The sequence below is a fragment of the Myotis nattereri genome (assembly GCF_964212035.1).
Source record: "Myotis nattereri genome assembly, chromosome: 2".
In the NCBI taxonomy this organism is placed as follows: domain Eukaryota; kingdom Metazoa; phylum Chordata; class Mammalia; order Chiroptera; family Vespertilionidae; genus Myotis; species Myotis nattereri.
The window spans coordinates 109228461-109242519 of record NC_138076.1 but is presented as its reverse complement, the minus strand read 5'-3'; the positions used below and the strand labels follow the sequence as shown (position 1 = coordinate 109242519).

General features: G+C 43.0%; 1 protein-coding gene and 1 pseudogene across 2 annotated transcripts; both read right to left on the bottom strand.

Moving 5' to 3' along the window:
- Positions 1–234: 234 nt before the first annotated feature.
- Positions 235–7124, bottom strand: LOC308514098 (pre-B-cell leukemia transcription factor 2-like; annotated as a pseudogene). Its single transcript has 2 exons — positions 6979–7124; positions 235–1233 (listed from the first exon to the last, which is right to left on the bottom strand). The product of its transcript is annotated as a pre-B-cell leukemia transcription factor 2-like (transcript).
- A 4398-nt stretch (positions 7125–11522) lies between these two features.
- Positions 11523–11996, bottom strand: LOC308513248 (large ribosomal subunit protein uL24-like; the record flags this gene model as incomplete). Its single annotated transcript, XM_081083153.1, has 1 exon — positions 11523–11996. The coding sequence occupies exon 1, from the start codon at positions 11982–11984 to the stop codon at positions 11523–11525; it is 462 nt and encodes a 153-aa protein (XP_080939279.1). The 5' UTR covers positions 11985–11996.
- Between the last annotated feature and the right edge of the window lie 2063 nt (positions 11997–14059).

The window sequence follows — 14059 nt, the reverse complement described above, 5'->3', positions numbered from 1 at the left end:
AGATTGAAAAGAAGGGAAAAAAGGGGAGACAGACTCTACCTTCCCCTTAGGGGACCCCCTTCTCCTTGCCATGTAGTCAGCAACCCCAGCACTGAGTCGGCTGGGGTAGAGTGACCCCATTTGCCCTTTCCATCTTGTGCTTCTCCTGTGTCTGGGGCTTGTCCTCTGGATGCCTTTGTCCTTTCATCAAGAGTCACCTCGTGAGCCCCCACCCTGTGGCCCTGAGGGATGAGATCAGTTGGGAGTGTCAGAATGAATGCTCCCTGGTCCTTCTGTTGGGGACGTCACTGAGGATGGGGTCACAGCCTCTTTCCAGCCACCGTTTGCCCTCATTTCCTAAGGGCTGTTCATCTGGCCTCCCCGAGGTTATCTCCGTAGCCCCCTGGGCCCATTGAGTGATTCCACCTGGGAAGCAGGGTAGGAATCTCCGTTGAGCCCGCGCATCCCCAGAAACATGTCTCCGGATCCTGAAAGATTGAAAGAGCCGCCAGAGCCTTCGGAGGAAGGGGATGTCAGGGAGCTGGTGCGGCTGTGGCCCCCCTGGGTGACAGACACGGTGGTCTTGATGGCATTGATGTTTACCTCCTCTTAAAACTTTCCGATATTTTTCTTATAGCAAATCTGCTTGTTGCCAAACCAGTTGGAGACCTGAGAGCTGGTGATGCCACGCTTCTTGGTGAGCTCCTCCTAGGCCTCCTCACTGGGATACGGGTTCCTCAGGTGGGAATAGAAATACTCATTTAGGACCTTGGTGGCCTGTTTGCTGAAGTTCTGGCGTTTCCATCTGGCATCCAGGAACCAAGTGCGCAGGATCATGACAGCCTTGCAGGTGCTCTGCTTGAGCTGCATCTGGATGGCGCTGAACTTACGGTGTATGATGCTCCCACCCACCCCATCTCCTTGGGTGCCACAGGCCTCGTGCGGCTCTGCTCCCTCAGCAGGTTCATGATGTGGGTTGTGAACTCGTTACATGCCTGCTCATACTTCTCCAGCTCCGAGTGGTAGATATGGCGAATCTGGGAAAGTTTGTTGCAATAGTCCGAGTGTTTGATGGAGTTGTCAGGGACACTCCGCCCTGGAAGCTGCTGCGGCTGCAGCCACTGCTGCTGAGCCCCCCGCCCCCCCTTTCTCAGGCCCAGCCATACCTTCTGCCAGAAGCATGTTGTCCAAGTGCATAATCTGGGAGTCCACTGGCTCCTCCTGCTGGGAGCTTCGGATGCTGAGGCTGGTCTTCTTCTTCTTCTTTTTTTTTTTATGCATTTTTTTTTTATTGCTTAAAGTATTACAAAGGGTATTACATATGTGTCCATTTTATCCCCCCTAAACAGTCCCCTAGACTCCCCTATCCCCCAGTGTCTTATGTCCATTGGTTATGCTTATATGCATGCATACAAGTCCTTTAGTTGATCTCTTACCCCCCTACCTCCTACTCCCCAACCCTCCCCGGCCTTCCCGCTGCAGTTTGACAGTCTGTTTGAGGCAGCTCTGCCTCTGTATCTATTATTGTTCAAAAGTTTATAGTGGTCTCTATTATCCATGAATGAGTGAGATCATGTGGTGTTTTTCCTTCATTGACTGGCTTATTTCACTTAGCATAATGCTCTCCAGTTCCATCCATGACGTTGCAAATGGTAAGAGTTCCTTCCTTTTTAGAGCAGCATAGTATTCCATTGTGTAGATGTACCACAGTTTTCTAATCCATTCATCTACTGATGGGCACTTAGGCTGTTTCCAGATCTTAGCTATGGTGAATTGTGCTGCTATGAACATAGGGGTGCATATATCCTTTCTGATTGGTGTTTCTGGTTTCTTGGGATATATTCCTAGAAGTGGGATCACAGGGTCAAATGGGAGTTCCATTTTCAGTTTTTTGAGGAAACTCCATACTGTCTTCCATAGTGGCTGCACCAGTCTGCATTCCCACCAGCAGTGCACAAGTGTTCCTTTTTCTCCACATCCTCTCCAGCACTTGTCATTTGCTGATTTGTTGATGATAGCTATTCTGACAGGTGTGAGATGGTACCTCATTGTTGTTTTGATTTGCATCTCTCAGATGATTAGTGACTTTGAGCATGTTTTCATATGTCTCTTGGCTTTCTGAATGTCCTCTTTTGAAAGGTGTCTTTTGCCCATAGGTCCTTTGCCCATTTTTTTGATTGGATTGTTTATCTTCCTTTTGTTAAGTTGTATGAGTTCCCTATAAATTTTGGAGATTAGGCCCTTATCAGATATGACATTGGCAAATATGTTTTCCCACACAGTGGGTTTTCTCGTTGTTTTGTTGATGGTTTCTTTTGCTGTGCAGAAGCTTTTTATTTTGATGTAGTCCCATTTGTTCATTTTCTCTTTAGTTTCAAGTGCCCTAGGAGCCGTATCAGTGAAGAAATTGCTTCGGCATATGTCTGAGATTTTGTTGCCTTTGGATTCTTCTAGAATTTTTATGGTTTCCTGTCGTACATTTAAGTCCTTTATCCATTTTGAGTTTATTTTTGTGTATGGTGTAAGTTGGTGGTCTAGTTTCATTTTCTTGCATATATCTGTCCAATTTTCCCAACACCATTTATTGAAGAGACTATCTTGGCTCCATTGTATATTCTTGCCTCCTTTGTCAAATATTAATTGAGCATATTGGTTCGGGCCGATTTCTGGGCTCTCTATTCTATTCCATTGATCTATATGCCTATTCTTGTGCCAGTACCAGGCAGTTTTGAGAAAAGCGGCTTTGTAATACAACTTGATATCTGGTATTGAGATCCCACCTACTTTGTTCTTTTTCAGGATTGCTGCAGCTATTCGGGGTCTTTTTTTATTCCAGGTGAATTTTTGGAGAGTTCGTTCTAGATCTCTGAAGTATGCAGTTGGTATTTTAATGGGAAGTGCGTTGAATTTATAGATTGCTTTGGGTAGTATGGACATTTTAATGATGTTGATTCTACCAATCCATGAACACGGTATGTTCTTCCATCTGTTTATGTCTTCCTCTATATCTTTTTTCAACATGCTGTAGTTTTCTGAGTATGGGTCTTTTACCTCTTTAGTTAAGTTTATTCCTAGGTAGCTTAATTTTTTTGGTGCGATGGTAAACGGGATTGTTTTTATAATCTCTCTTTCGGAAAGTTCACTATTGGTGTATAGAAATGCCTCAGATTTCTTGGCATTAATTTTGTATCCTGCTACATTGCCAAATTCATGTATTAAGTCTAGTAGCTTTTTGATGGAGTCTTTAGGGTTTTGTAAGTATAATATCATGTCGTCTGCAAATAAGGACAGTTTTACTTCCTCTTTTCCACTTTGGATGCCTTTTATTTCTTCTTCTTGCCGAATTGCAATCGCTAACACTTCCAGTACTATGTTGAACAGGATTGGTGAGAGGGGGCATCCTTGTCTTGTTCCTGTTCTTAGGGGAAATGGTGTTAGTTTTTGTCCATTGAGTATGATGTTGGCTGTGGGTTTGTCATATATGGCTTTTATTATGTTGAGGTATGATCCTTCTACTCCCACCTTGCTGAGAGTTTTTATCAAAAATGGGTGTTGAATTTTGTCAAATGCTTTTTCTGCATCAATTGATATGACCATGTGGTTTTTTTCTTTCAATTTGTTTATGTGATGTATCACGTTTATTGATTTTCGGATATTGTACCATCCTTGCATCCCTGGGATAAATCCTACTTGGTCATGGTGTATGATTTTTCTGATGTACTGCTGGATCCTATTTGCTAAGATTTTGTTGAGGATTTTGGCATCTATGTTCATGAGGGATATTGGCCTGTAATTCTCTTTCATTGTGTTGTTTTTACCTGGTTTTGGTATTAGGGTGATGCTGGCTTCATAGAATGAGCTTGGAATTATTGCTTCCTCTTGAATTTTTTGTAGTAGTCTGAGGAGGATAGGTTTTATTTCTTCCTTGAATGTTTGGTAAAACTCCCCTGTGAAGCCGTCTGGTCCTGGGATTTTGTTTGCTGGAAGCTTTTTGATGACTGCTTCAATTTCTTCCATAGTTATTGGCCTGTTGAGATTTTTAGATTCTTCCTGATTGAGTTTTGGAATGTTGTATTTTTCTAGGAATTTGTCCATTTCCTCCAGGTTGTCTAGTTTGTTGGAGTAGAGCTGTCCATAGTATTTTTTAACAATCATTTGTATTTCTGTGGGGTCTGTTGTTATTTCGCCTCTATCGTTTCTGATTTTGTTTATTTGGGTCCTCTTTCTTTGCTTTTTGGTGAGTCTCTCTAGAGCAGCCGTGGGCAAACTATGGCCCGCGGGCCGGATCCGGTCCGTTTGAAATGAATAAAACTAAAAAAAAAAAAGACCGTACCCTTTTATGTAATGATGTTTACTTTGAATTTATATTAGTTCACACAAACACTCCATCCATGCTTTTGTTCCGGCCCTCCGGTCCAGTTTAAGAACCCATTGTGGCCCTCGAGTCAAAAAGTTTGCCCACCCCTGGTCTAGAGGTTTGTCAATCTTGTTTATCCTTTCAAAGAACCAGCTCTTGGTTTCATTGATTTTCTGTATTGTTTTTTTGGTCTCTATGTCATTTATTTCTGCTCTAATCTTTATTATCTCCTTCCTTCTGCTCACTCTGGGGTTTTCTTGTTGCTCTCTTTCTAATTCTTTGAGTTGTAGAGTTAGCTGATTTACTACCATTTTTTCTTGTTTTTTGAGATAGGCTTGTAGAGCTATAAACTTCCCTCTAAGGACTGCTTTCATTGTGTCCCATAGGTTTTGGATTTTTGTGTTTTCATTGTCATTAGTTTCCAGGATGTTTTGAATTTCTTCTTTGATTTCATTGGTAACCCAATCAATATTTAATAGCATGCTATTCAGGTTCCAGGTGTTTGAGTATTTTGGGTTGTTTTTATTGTAGTTTATTTCTAATATTATGCCATCGTGGTCTGCGAAGACGCTTTTCATGATTTCAATCTTCTTGAATTTGGGGATACTTTGCTTGTGACCCAATATATGGTCTATTTTTGAATATGTGTCATAAGCACTTGAGTAGAATGTATATTCCGTGGCACTGGGGTGAAGTATACTGAAGATGTCTATTAAGTCCATCTGATCTAGTGAGTCATTTAGGATTGCTGTTTTTTTGCTGATTGTTTGTCTAGAGGACTTATCCAGTGCTGTCAGTGGTGTATTAAAGTCCCCTACTATGATTGTATTGTTGTTGATCTCTCCTTTGATATCTTCCAGGAGTTTTTTTATGAATTTGGGTGCTCCTGCATTGGGTGCATATATGTTTATCAGGGTTATATCTTCTTGTTGTATTGATCCCTTTAGTATTATGAAGTGGCCTTCCTTATCTCTTGTTATGGCCTTCACTTTGAGTTCTATTCTGTCCGATATAAGTATTGCTACCCCAGCTTTCTTTTCCTTTCCATTTGCGTGAAAGATATTTTTCCATCCTTTCATTTTCAGTCTGTGTGAGTCCCTTCTAATGAGGTGGGTTTCTTGTAGACAGCAGATGTATGGGTCATGTTTTTTTATCCATTCAGCCACTCGATGTCTTTTGGTTGGAGCATTTAGTCCGTTTACGTTTAAAGTTATTATTGAAAGGTACTTGTTTGTAGCCATTTCTTTTTTTGTGTGGCTATTTTCTTTCTGAGCTTTTTATTATTTTTATACCAGTCCCTTTAGCATTCCTTGCATTGCTGGCTTGGTGGTGATAAACTCCCTTAGCCTTTTTTTGTCTGTGAAGCTTCTTATTTCCCCTTCAAGTCTGAATGATAGCCTTGCTGGATAGAGCATTCTTGGATTCAGTCCTTTGCTTTGCATCACTTTGTAAATTTCTGTCCATTATTTTCTGGCCTGATGTGTTTCTGTTGAGAAATCATTTGACAATCTAATGGGAGATCCCTTGTATGTAACTTTCCGTCTCTCTCTTGCAGCCTGTAAGATTCTCTCTTTGTCCTGAACATTTGCCCTGGTAATTATGATGTGTCTTGGTGTCGGTCTTTTCGGGTTCACCTTGTTTGGGACTCTCTGGGCTTGTGTGACTTTTTTCTTCCCCACCTCAGGAAAGTTTTCTGATATTATTTCTTCTAATAGGTTTTCTAATCCTTGTTCATCCTTCTGTTGTTCTGGTACCCCTATTATTCGTATGTTGTTTTGTTTCATGTTGTCCCAAAGCTCCCTTAGGTTCCCCTCCTGTCTTTTAATTTTTTTCTCCAATTGCAGTACAGTTTGGGTGTGTTTTGCTTCCTTGTCTTCTAATTCACTAATTCGGTCCTCCGCTTCTCCTAGTCTACTGTTGATACTTTCAATGGAGTTTTTCATTGGAGCTATATCACTCTTCATTTTTTCTTGGGTCTTACTTAAGTTGTTTATTTTTTCATCTGTTTCTTCTAGCTTCTTCCATATCTTATCGATTTTTTCATCTGTTTCTTCTTGCTTCTTGCAGAGGTTGTCGATTTTTTCTTCCATCCGGTTTATGCACTCTAGGACCCTTATTCTGAATTCTTTTTCTGTCATGTTGCATGCCTCTGTATTACTTAGCTGCTTTTCTGGAGAGTCCTCCTTCTCTTTCCTTTGGGAGTTTCTTTGTCTACCCATGTTTGATCTCACTGACATATCTAGACGTTGAGTTGTTCAGTGGTTGCTCCCTTGGTGGCAGTGACTCCTTGATCTGTGGTTGCTCTTCGGGGGGTTGCGGTAGCAGCTGCTCTTCAGTTGGCAGCAGCTCCTCTGGTGGGTGCTGTTCACAGCTGTGGTGGCTCTTCTGGCTGGTGGGGCGAGGTTTCACGTACAGCTGCTGTTCCTCAGCAGAGGGTGTGGTGCTCAGGAGGTTGCTGTTTCTTGGATCTGCTTTCCAGGGGAGTTCTGCTCTTCCCGGCTGCAAACCGTCTCACCAGCTGAACAATTTCGCCAATTCGGTGTGGGTGCTATTAGTTTCAGCTGCTCTCTCCATTTGCTCCGGGACACGACCTGGGACACATCTGCCTATATCGCCACCATCTTCCTTCTCCTGAGGCTGGTCTTCTTGATTTCACACAGGACACTAAAGAGAGCTGGCTTCATTCAGTGGCAGTTTAGGCGTGTTTCTTGGCCTGGGCCTCTTCCGGGCTCTGGTCCGTGATGGTCATTATCTGCTATAGAATGTCCTCGATGTCTTGCTTCCCTCCGTCACCCCCACTGGGAGGCTCTCCAGGGCCCGCAGGCTCCCCACCCACCAGCCCTAGGGTCCCCCCTGCCCCCGCCTGGAGGGGGCAGCCCCAGAAGCCGCTTGTCCATAGTGGAAGGGGGGGCCTGAAGCCCCTTCCCTGTTCCTCCCCTTCCCCACCTGGTTACTTCCCCCCAAACTCTCCGGGGCTGCTGCTCTCTCCACCCCACCCCCCTCCCATCTCTCCGTCTCCTGGCTCCCCCGGGGGTTCATTCCAGCTCTGAAGGGAGACCTGGGGTATGGCTGGGCCCCTCAAAGGAGTCCCCTGCCCCCGGTGGCGGAGAAAATGGAGCCGGAGAGAGAGAAGAGGCCCAGGCGGGAGTGTGTGTGTGAGAGAGGGAGCAGCCCTCCTTCTCTCCTTAAAGCTTCCATTGTGGTGGGGGGGAGCATTAACCCCCAGCCCAGGGCTCAGCCCTGGCCAGGTGTTTGCTGCCCCCACTTCCCGGCCTCCCTGCTGCTGTTCTGCTCCCGTTCCCTGCCCAGGACGCCTCGCCCAGCGATGGTGGCCAAGGCCAGCATGCCCGGGCACTGCTACTGCAAAGCAGGAGCGCCTCCGCCCGGAAGGCCTCAGACCATCCACCCCTCCATTTGGGGACCCGCCAATGGCCTGCACCTGGTGTCTGGGTGGGGCTCCCCACTCCGCGCTGCCTGCGTCCTGCTCTTCTCAGCTTGTTCCCTTTCTGTATTTCTGTTTCTCCTCTAGGCCTGTCTGCATGCAGGCCTGCCTTCCTTTACCTCTCCTTTCTTATCCCCTCCTATTGTATCCTATCCCACCCAGGGCTTTGCAGCTGCCCGAGCAGAGGGCGGGGACATAGCCTGCTGATCTGCTGGTGATGTTATGGCGTAACATTATGGCCTAACGGATAATTAGCATATTCCTCTCTTACTATATAGGACTAGAGGCCTGGTGCACAAAAATTTGTGCACTCGGTGGGGAGGGGGGGTCCCTCAGCCTGGTCCCACAGTCTGGGACCCCTCAGGGGATGACCACCTGCTGGCTTAGGCCCACTCCCCAAGGGATTGGGCCTAAGCTGGCAGTCAGACATCCCTCTGGCAGCCTGGGAGCCCTCGGGGGATGTCCACTTGCCTGCGGGGAGCAGGCCTAAACTGTAGTCGTACATCCTTAGCACTGCTGAGGAGGCAGAAGAGGCTCCCACCACCACTGCTGTACTGGAAGCCGTCAGCCTGGCTTGTGGCTGAGCAGAGCTCCTCCCATGTGAGAGCACCCTGACCACCAGAGGGCAGCTCCTGCATTGAGCGTCTGCCCCCTGGTGGCCAGTGTGTGTCATAGTGACCAGTCATTCCCAGTCTTTCTGCTGTTAGGGTCAGTTTGCATATTACCCTTTTACTATATAGGATAGAGGCCTGGGGCATGGGTGGGGGCCAGCTGGTTTGCCCTGAAGGGTGTCCCGGATCAGGGTGGGGGTCCCGCTTGGGTGCCTGGACAGCCTGGATGAGGGGATGATGGCTGTTTGCAGCTAGTCACACCCCCTTCAGGGTGGGGGTCCTGCTTGGGTGCCTGGCCAGCCTGGATGAGGGGATGATGGCTGTTTGCAGCTGGTCACACCCCCTTCAGGGTAGGGGTCCCCACTGGGGTGCCTGGGCAGTCTGGGTGAGGGGCTGAGGGCCGTTTTCAGGCTGGCGGGCGACTGAAGCTCCCAGCCTCTTTTTTTTTCTTTTTTTTAAATTCTGGGATTTATTTACCTTCTATAGCTCTCACTGGAGCTGAAAGCTGGCTCCAGCTCTGAGGCGTGGCTGGCTGAAAGCAGGTATCTGGGTTTGTTTAGCTTCTATAATTGCAACATTGTTGCATCTGGAGCTCAGAGCTGGGCTGCGGCAGGCTGGGAACCTTGACTTCCTCCATCGCCGGGGCAACCAAGCCTCATGTTCGCTTCAGCTATGTGGCTGCTGGCCGCCATCTTGGTTGGCAGTTAATTTGCATATCTCGCTGATTAGCCAATGGGAAGGGTAGCGAAGTTACGGTTAATTACCATGTTTCTCTATTATTAGATAGGATGGCCTGTGCACGACATAGCAGTTCCTGTGTTGAGCGTCTGCCCCCTGGTGGTCAGTGTGTGTCATAGCTACTGGTTGGATGGACGGACACTTAGCCTTTTATATGTATAGATAGTATTTCATGATATAAATGTACTGCAGCTTTTTTGTCCATTCATCTAATGATAGGCACTTGGGCTCTTTCCAGATCTTAGCTATTGTAAATTGTGCTACTATGCACATAGGGGTGCATACATTCTTTTTGATTGGTGCTTTGGGTTTCTTAGGATATATCCTAGAAGTGGGATCACTGGATCAAATGGCAGTACTGAATTCAATATTTTGAGGAAACTCCATACTGTTTTCCATAATGGTTGCACCAGTCTGCATTCCCACCAGCAGTGTGCTAGGGTTTCCTTTTCTCCACAGCCTCACCAGCACTTGTTATTTGTTCATTTGTTGATGGTAGTCATTCTGACAGGTGTGAAGTAATACCTCATTTTCATTTTAATTTGCATCTCTCTGATGATCAGTGACTTTGTACATTTTTTTTCATGTCTCTTGGCCATCTGCATGTCCTTTTTGGAGAAGTGTCTATTTAGGTCCTTTGCTCATTTTTTAATTGGATTGTTTGTCTTCCTTCTGTTAAGTTGTATGAATTCCTTATATATTTTGGATATTCACCCTTTATTGTGCCAGCATGGCCAAGGGTGAATCTGAGAGGAGTGGCGAAGGCTTGAAGTAAAGATAGACAACAGAATACAGCTGGGGCTTTGTGGATCTCCCATGTCTGGATGAGGACACAAAAGACCCAGCCTGCAAGCTGATGCTTTATTTTATAGTCTGATTAAAACAAGGGTAGATTAACACGTATACAAATGTTTTTGTTTTGGCAACACTTGCTGCACCTCCCACAGCCCATTAGCTGCTTAGGAAGGAATTAGGGAGGGCTACAAGGTCAGGCTTCATTATGCTAGGAGAGCTCTGCCCTCCAGGCTGGGACTTGTTTGTGGCCCTGCCACAGGTCAGCCCGAGGCTTGACCCTAGAGCCACTCCCTACACTTTATCAGATGTATCATTGCCAAATATGTTCTCCCATACAGTGGGCTCTCTTTTTGTTATGTTTATGGTTTCCTTTGCTGTGCATCTTTTATTTTGATGTAGTCCCATTTGTTTATATTATCCTTAGTTTTCTTTGCCTTAGGAGTTATATCTGCAAACATATTACTATGAGAGATGTCTGATATTTTGCTGCCTATGGTTTCCTCTAGGGTTTTTATGGTTTCACGACTTACATTCAATTCTTTTATCCATTTTGAGTTTATTCTTGTGTATGGTGTAAGTTGGTGGTCTAGTTTCATTTTTTTGCATGTACCACTGCAATTTTCCCAACACCATTTATTGAAGAGACTGTCTTGACTCCACTGTATGCTCTTGCCTCCTTTGTCAAATATTAATTGAGCATAATGGCTCGGGTTGATTTCTGGGTTCTCTGTTCTTTTCCAGTGATCTATATGTCTGTTCTTGTGCCAGTACCAGGCTGTTTTGATTATGGTGGCATTGTAGTATAACTTGAACTCTGGTATTGTGATTCCTCCAGCTTTGTTTTTCTTTCTCAGAATTGCTGGGGCTTTCTGGGTCTTTTTTGGTTCCATAAAAATTTTTTGAGTATTTGTTCTAGCTCTGTGAAATATGCTGTTGACATTTTAATAGGGATTGCATTGAATCTATAGATTGTCTTGGGTAGTATGGACATTTTAATGATGTTGATTCTACCAATCCATGAACATGGTATATTCTTCCACTTGTTTCTATCATTTTTCCAATGTCCTGTAGTTTTTCGAGTACAGGTGTTTTGCCTCCTTGGTTAAATTTATTCCTAAGTATCTTATTTTTGTTGTTGTTGCAATGATGGTAACATTGGTACCATCCAATAATGGTAAATGATATTGTTTCTTTAGTTTCTCTTTCTGAGAATTCATTATTCATCATCATTGATTTTTTGGTGTTGATTTTGTATCCTGCTATATTGCCAAATTCATTTATTAAATCTAGTAGTTTTTTGCTGGAGTCGTTAGGATTTTTTACATATAATTTATCATGTCTTCTGTGAATAATTACAGTTTTACTTCCTCCTTTCCAAATTGGCTGCCTTTTATTTCTTCTTCTTGTCTGATCGCTGTGGCTTAGACTCCAGTAAGAGGTCACCACTGATTCTTGGAAGAAAGTGACAAGTATCAATAATGGTACTCAGTGAAATGAGCCATTCTAGAAAGTTTAGGATGTGTAACATTAGTGGAATTAATTCTTTTTCATTCATTTTTTTCATTTTAAGTTTTTAATGAAAGTTGTATATAATATTACTTTATTCCTGCATCTTCTCAATTGTTTCTTCCTTGTATTTTCCCTTTTCCTTTCCTACTTGGCGAGATTTGGCTTTACATTCAAGGATCTTTTTGCGGTCTTTGTCCATCTTTAGTCTAGTGATAACCACCTTGCTGGGGTGAATGCCCACATGAACAGTTGTCCCATTAGCTTTCCCCCGTTGCACTCGTTCCATGTAGATGACGTATTTCTTCCTGTAAACCTGGACTACTTTGCCAATTTGCTGCCCTTTGTAATGTCCTCGAACAACCTGAACCTCATCATCCTTTCGGATGGGCATGGACCGGACATTGTACTTCTGTCTCAGCTCTTTGGAAAGAGGAGACTGCACGATCTTCCTTCGAATGTGGGAAGGTGCATTGAAATGCCTCTTATGGTTCTTGCTCCGGTCAGAAGTCACAAAGGGGTTGAACTTCATTTTGACCGCTGGTGCTCCTATCATGGCCGCAAGAGGGAAGAGACCTACACGCTGTTTCCGGTTCTGTCAATTCTTTTTCATTCTTATTAGAAATATTAATTTGTTATTTCTTTACTGATAGTTTCCTTTTTAACATGGTGTTATTATATAAAAGTATCTATGTATTTATCTAATTGTCTTTGGGCTCTAAAATGAGCTTAATTACGAAGCATAATAAAACATATGAAGATCAACAATGTTAACTGCTATATTTTACTTCAATCCCTTGGAATATTTATTAGGGTCTCTGTATCTAAGGCTAAAGTGAATTACAGAGTTTTGAATAATTGCTGTGTATGCAGCTGGGAGAAGTAACTGAAACAGGAAAGAAATCTATTACGTCACAACACCATTAAGGAAACAAATATATTATTACTAGTGTTTAAATCTATTTTCAGTATTTTTAAATTATATGTTGCATGAAAATGCTAAACTTGAAGAAGCTTATTGAGTCTCCAGTTTCTTTGAGCAGATGCCAAGGGCTAATGAATACAAGGAGTATTATTACTGTTAATAACAATAATTAATAGTAAAGTTTATCTTAAAATGTGGTGCTTTAAAAAATAATATTGAAGATGACAAAGTGTATATATTTTTCCCTCAATAAAGTTTTAGATTGTAAAACTACATCATAATTATTGTTTCCTATAAAACACATTGTATTTTAACTACAATTATTTCCTGTAGTCAAGATATTTAAAGAGAATACATATGAAAAACACACCAAAGTCTTTGGGAAGAGTTGCTATCTGAATAGTGGAAAATATATTGTTATCCTAATATCTGTACTGATAACAAAGGCAAATACCATTTGTTCATTACAGCAGTAATAGGAATGTTTGAATTCTCTAGAAGTTAATTTTATTTTTGAAGGTCTCCATGACCTCAAAATTTTAAAATACTTTTTAATGACAAATTTTGGTACGGGTTTTTGCAAATTTCTGAAGTACTGATTAGTAAAAAGAAAAAGTTTTTTCTTAGAACCTAAGTATTGTATAAAATGGCCAACATAAGTGATGCCACATGCCTAGCATGAACTCATTGAATATCTTCAGCAGCTGAGCAGGTGAGTCACTACACTTGATTTGAAGAGGCTCAGAGTTATTAGGGAGATTAGATTTAGATTTGGAAGAAAATTTTGAAATCATTTATTAACTTTCTAATTTTACAAAGAAGATAAAATGAACCCAAAGACTTTGAATTTTGTTCTGGGTCTAGCAAAACATAACCCAGGTCTCCTAACTCCAAGTGAAATGCTTTCTTCTAGATCAGCAGTCGCCAACCTTTCGGACCTCACGGACCACCAGTGGTCTGCGGACCACTGGTTGGTGACCGCTGCTCCAAAGGTTTTCTTAAACCAGCGGTCACCAATCTTTCAGACCTCATGGATCACCAGTGGTCCGCGGACCACTGGTTGGTGACAGCTGTCCTAGATAAAGATTTTCCTTTAAAAAACCCCACTATCTTTCTATTAGGCTTTAATAATTTGGCATTCTAAATACAGACTAGCAAAAACAAAGGCTGCTTATTAAGTTGTTAATGATGAAAGTCTTGTTTACTTCTTACCAAGTAATCATGAAGTACATTTCCAACCTTGAACTTCCTCTTGTTTCTTACCTGTCATTACTGATTAATTCTTACTGTATAATGTGCATCCAGTTTCTCTAAAATAGAAAGTGACCAGAGGATGAATCTTCTCCTTTTCATTGACAAGAAAAAAATAGTGATATAAAAATAAATGCTCTACAATATATATGAAAATATTTTCAGAAATGTTTTACTTGTGGATATACTTTGGAAAGAAAGAGGGACAGCAGTTCCATAGCTTGTGGTCACCAACCGATAGCATAGTAACAGTGTTTTCGAGACTAGTCTACACCTCACACTTCTATACTCTGTGTCAATTTACTTAGTAGTGGCATTGCTTCTCCTGACTATATTGTAAGCAGCTTCTCAAACTGACTGTTGTCCTGTCTCTAACACCCCATCTTGGTGGACACAGTCCTGCTACAGCCCATAATAGCTACTTTCTCTAGCACTGATCTAGCTCCCCTGTGACA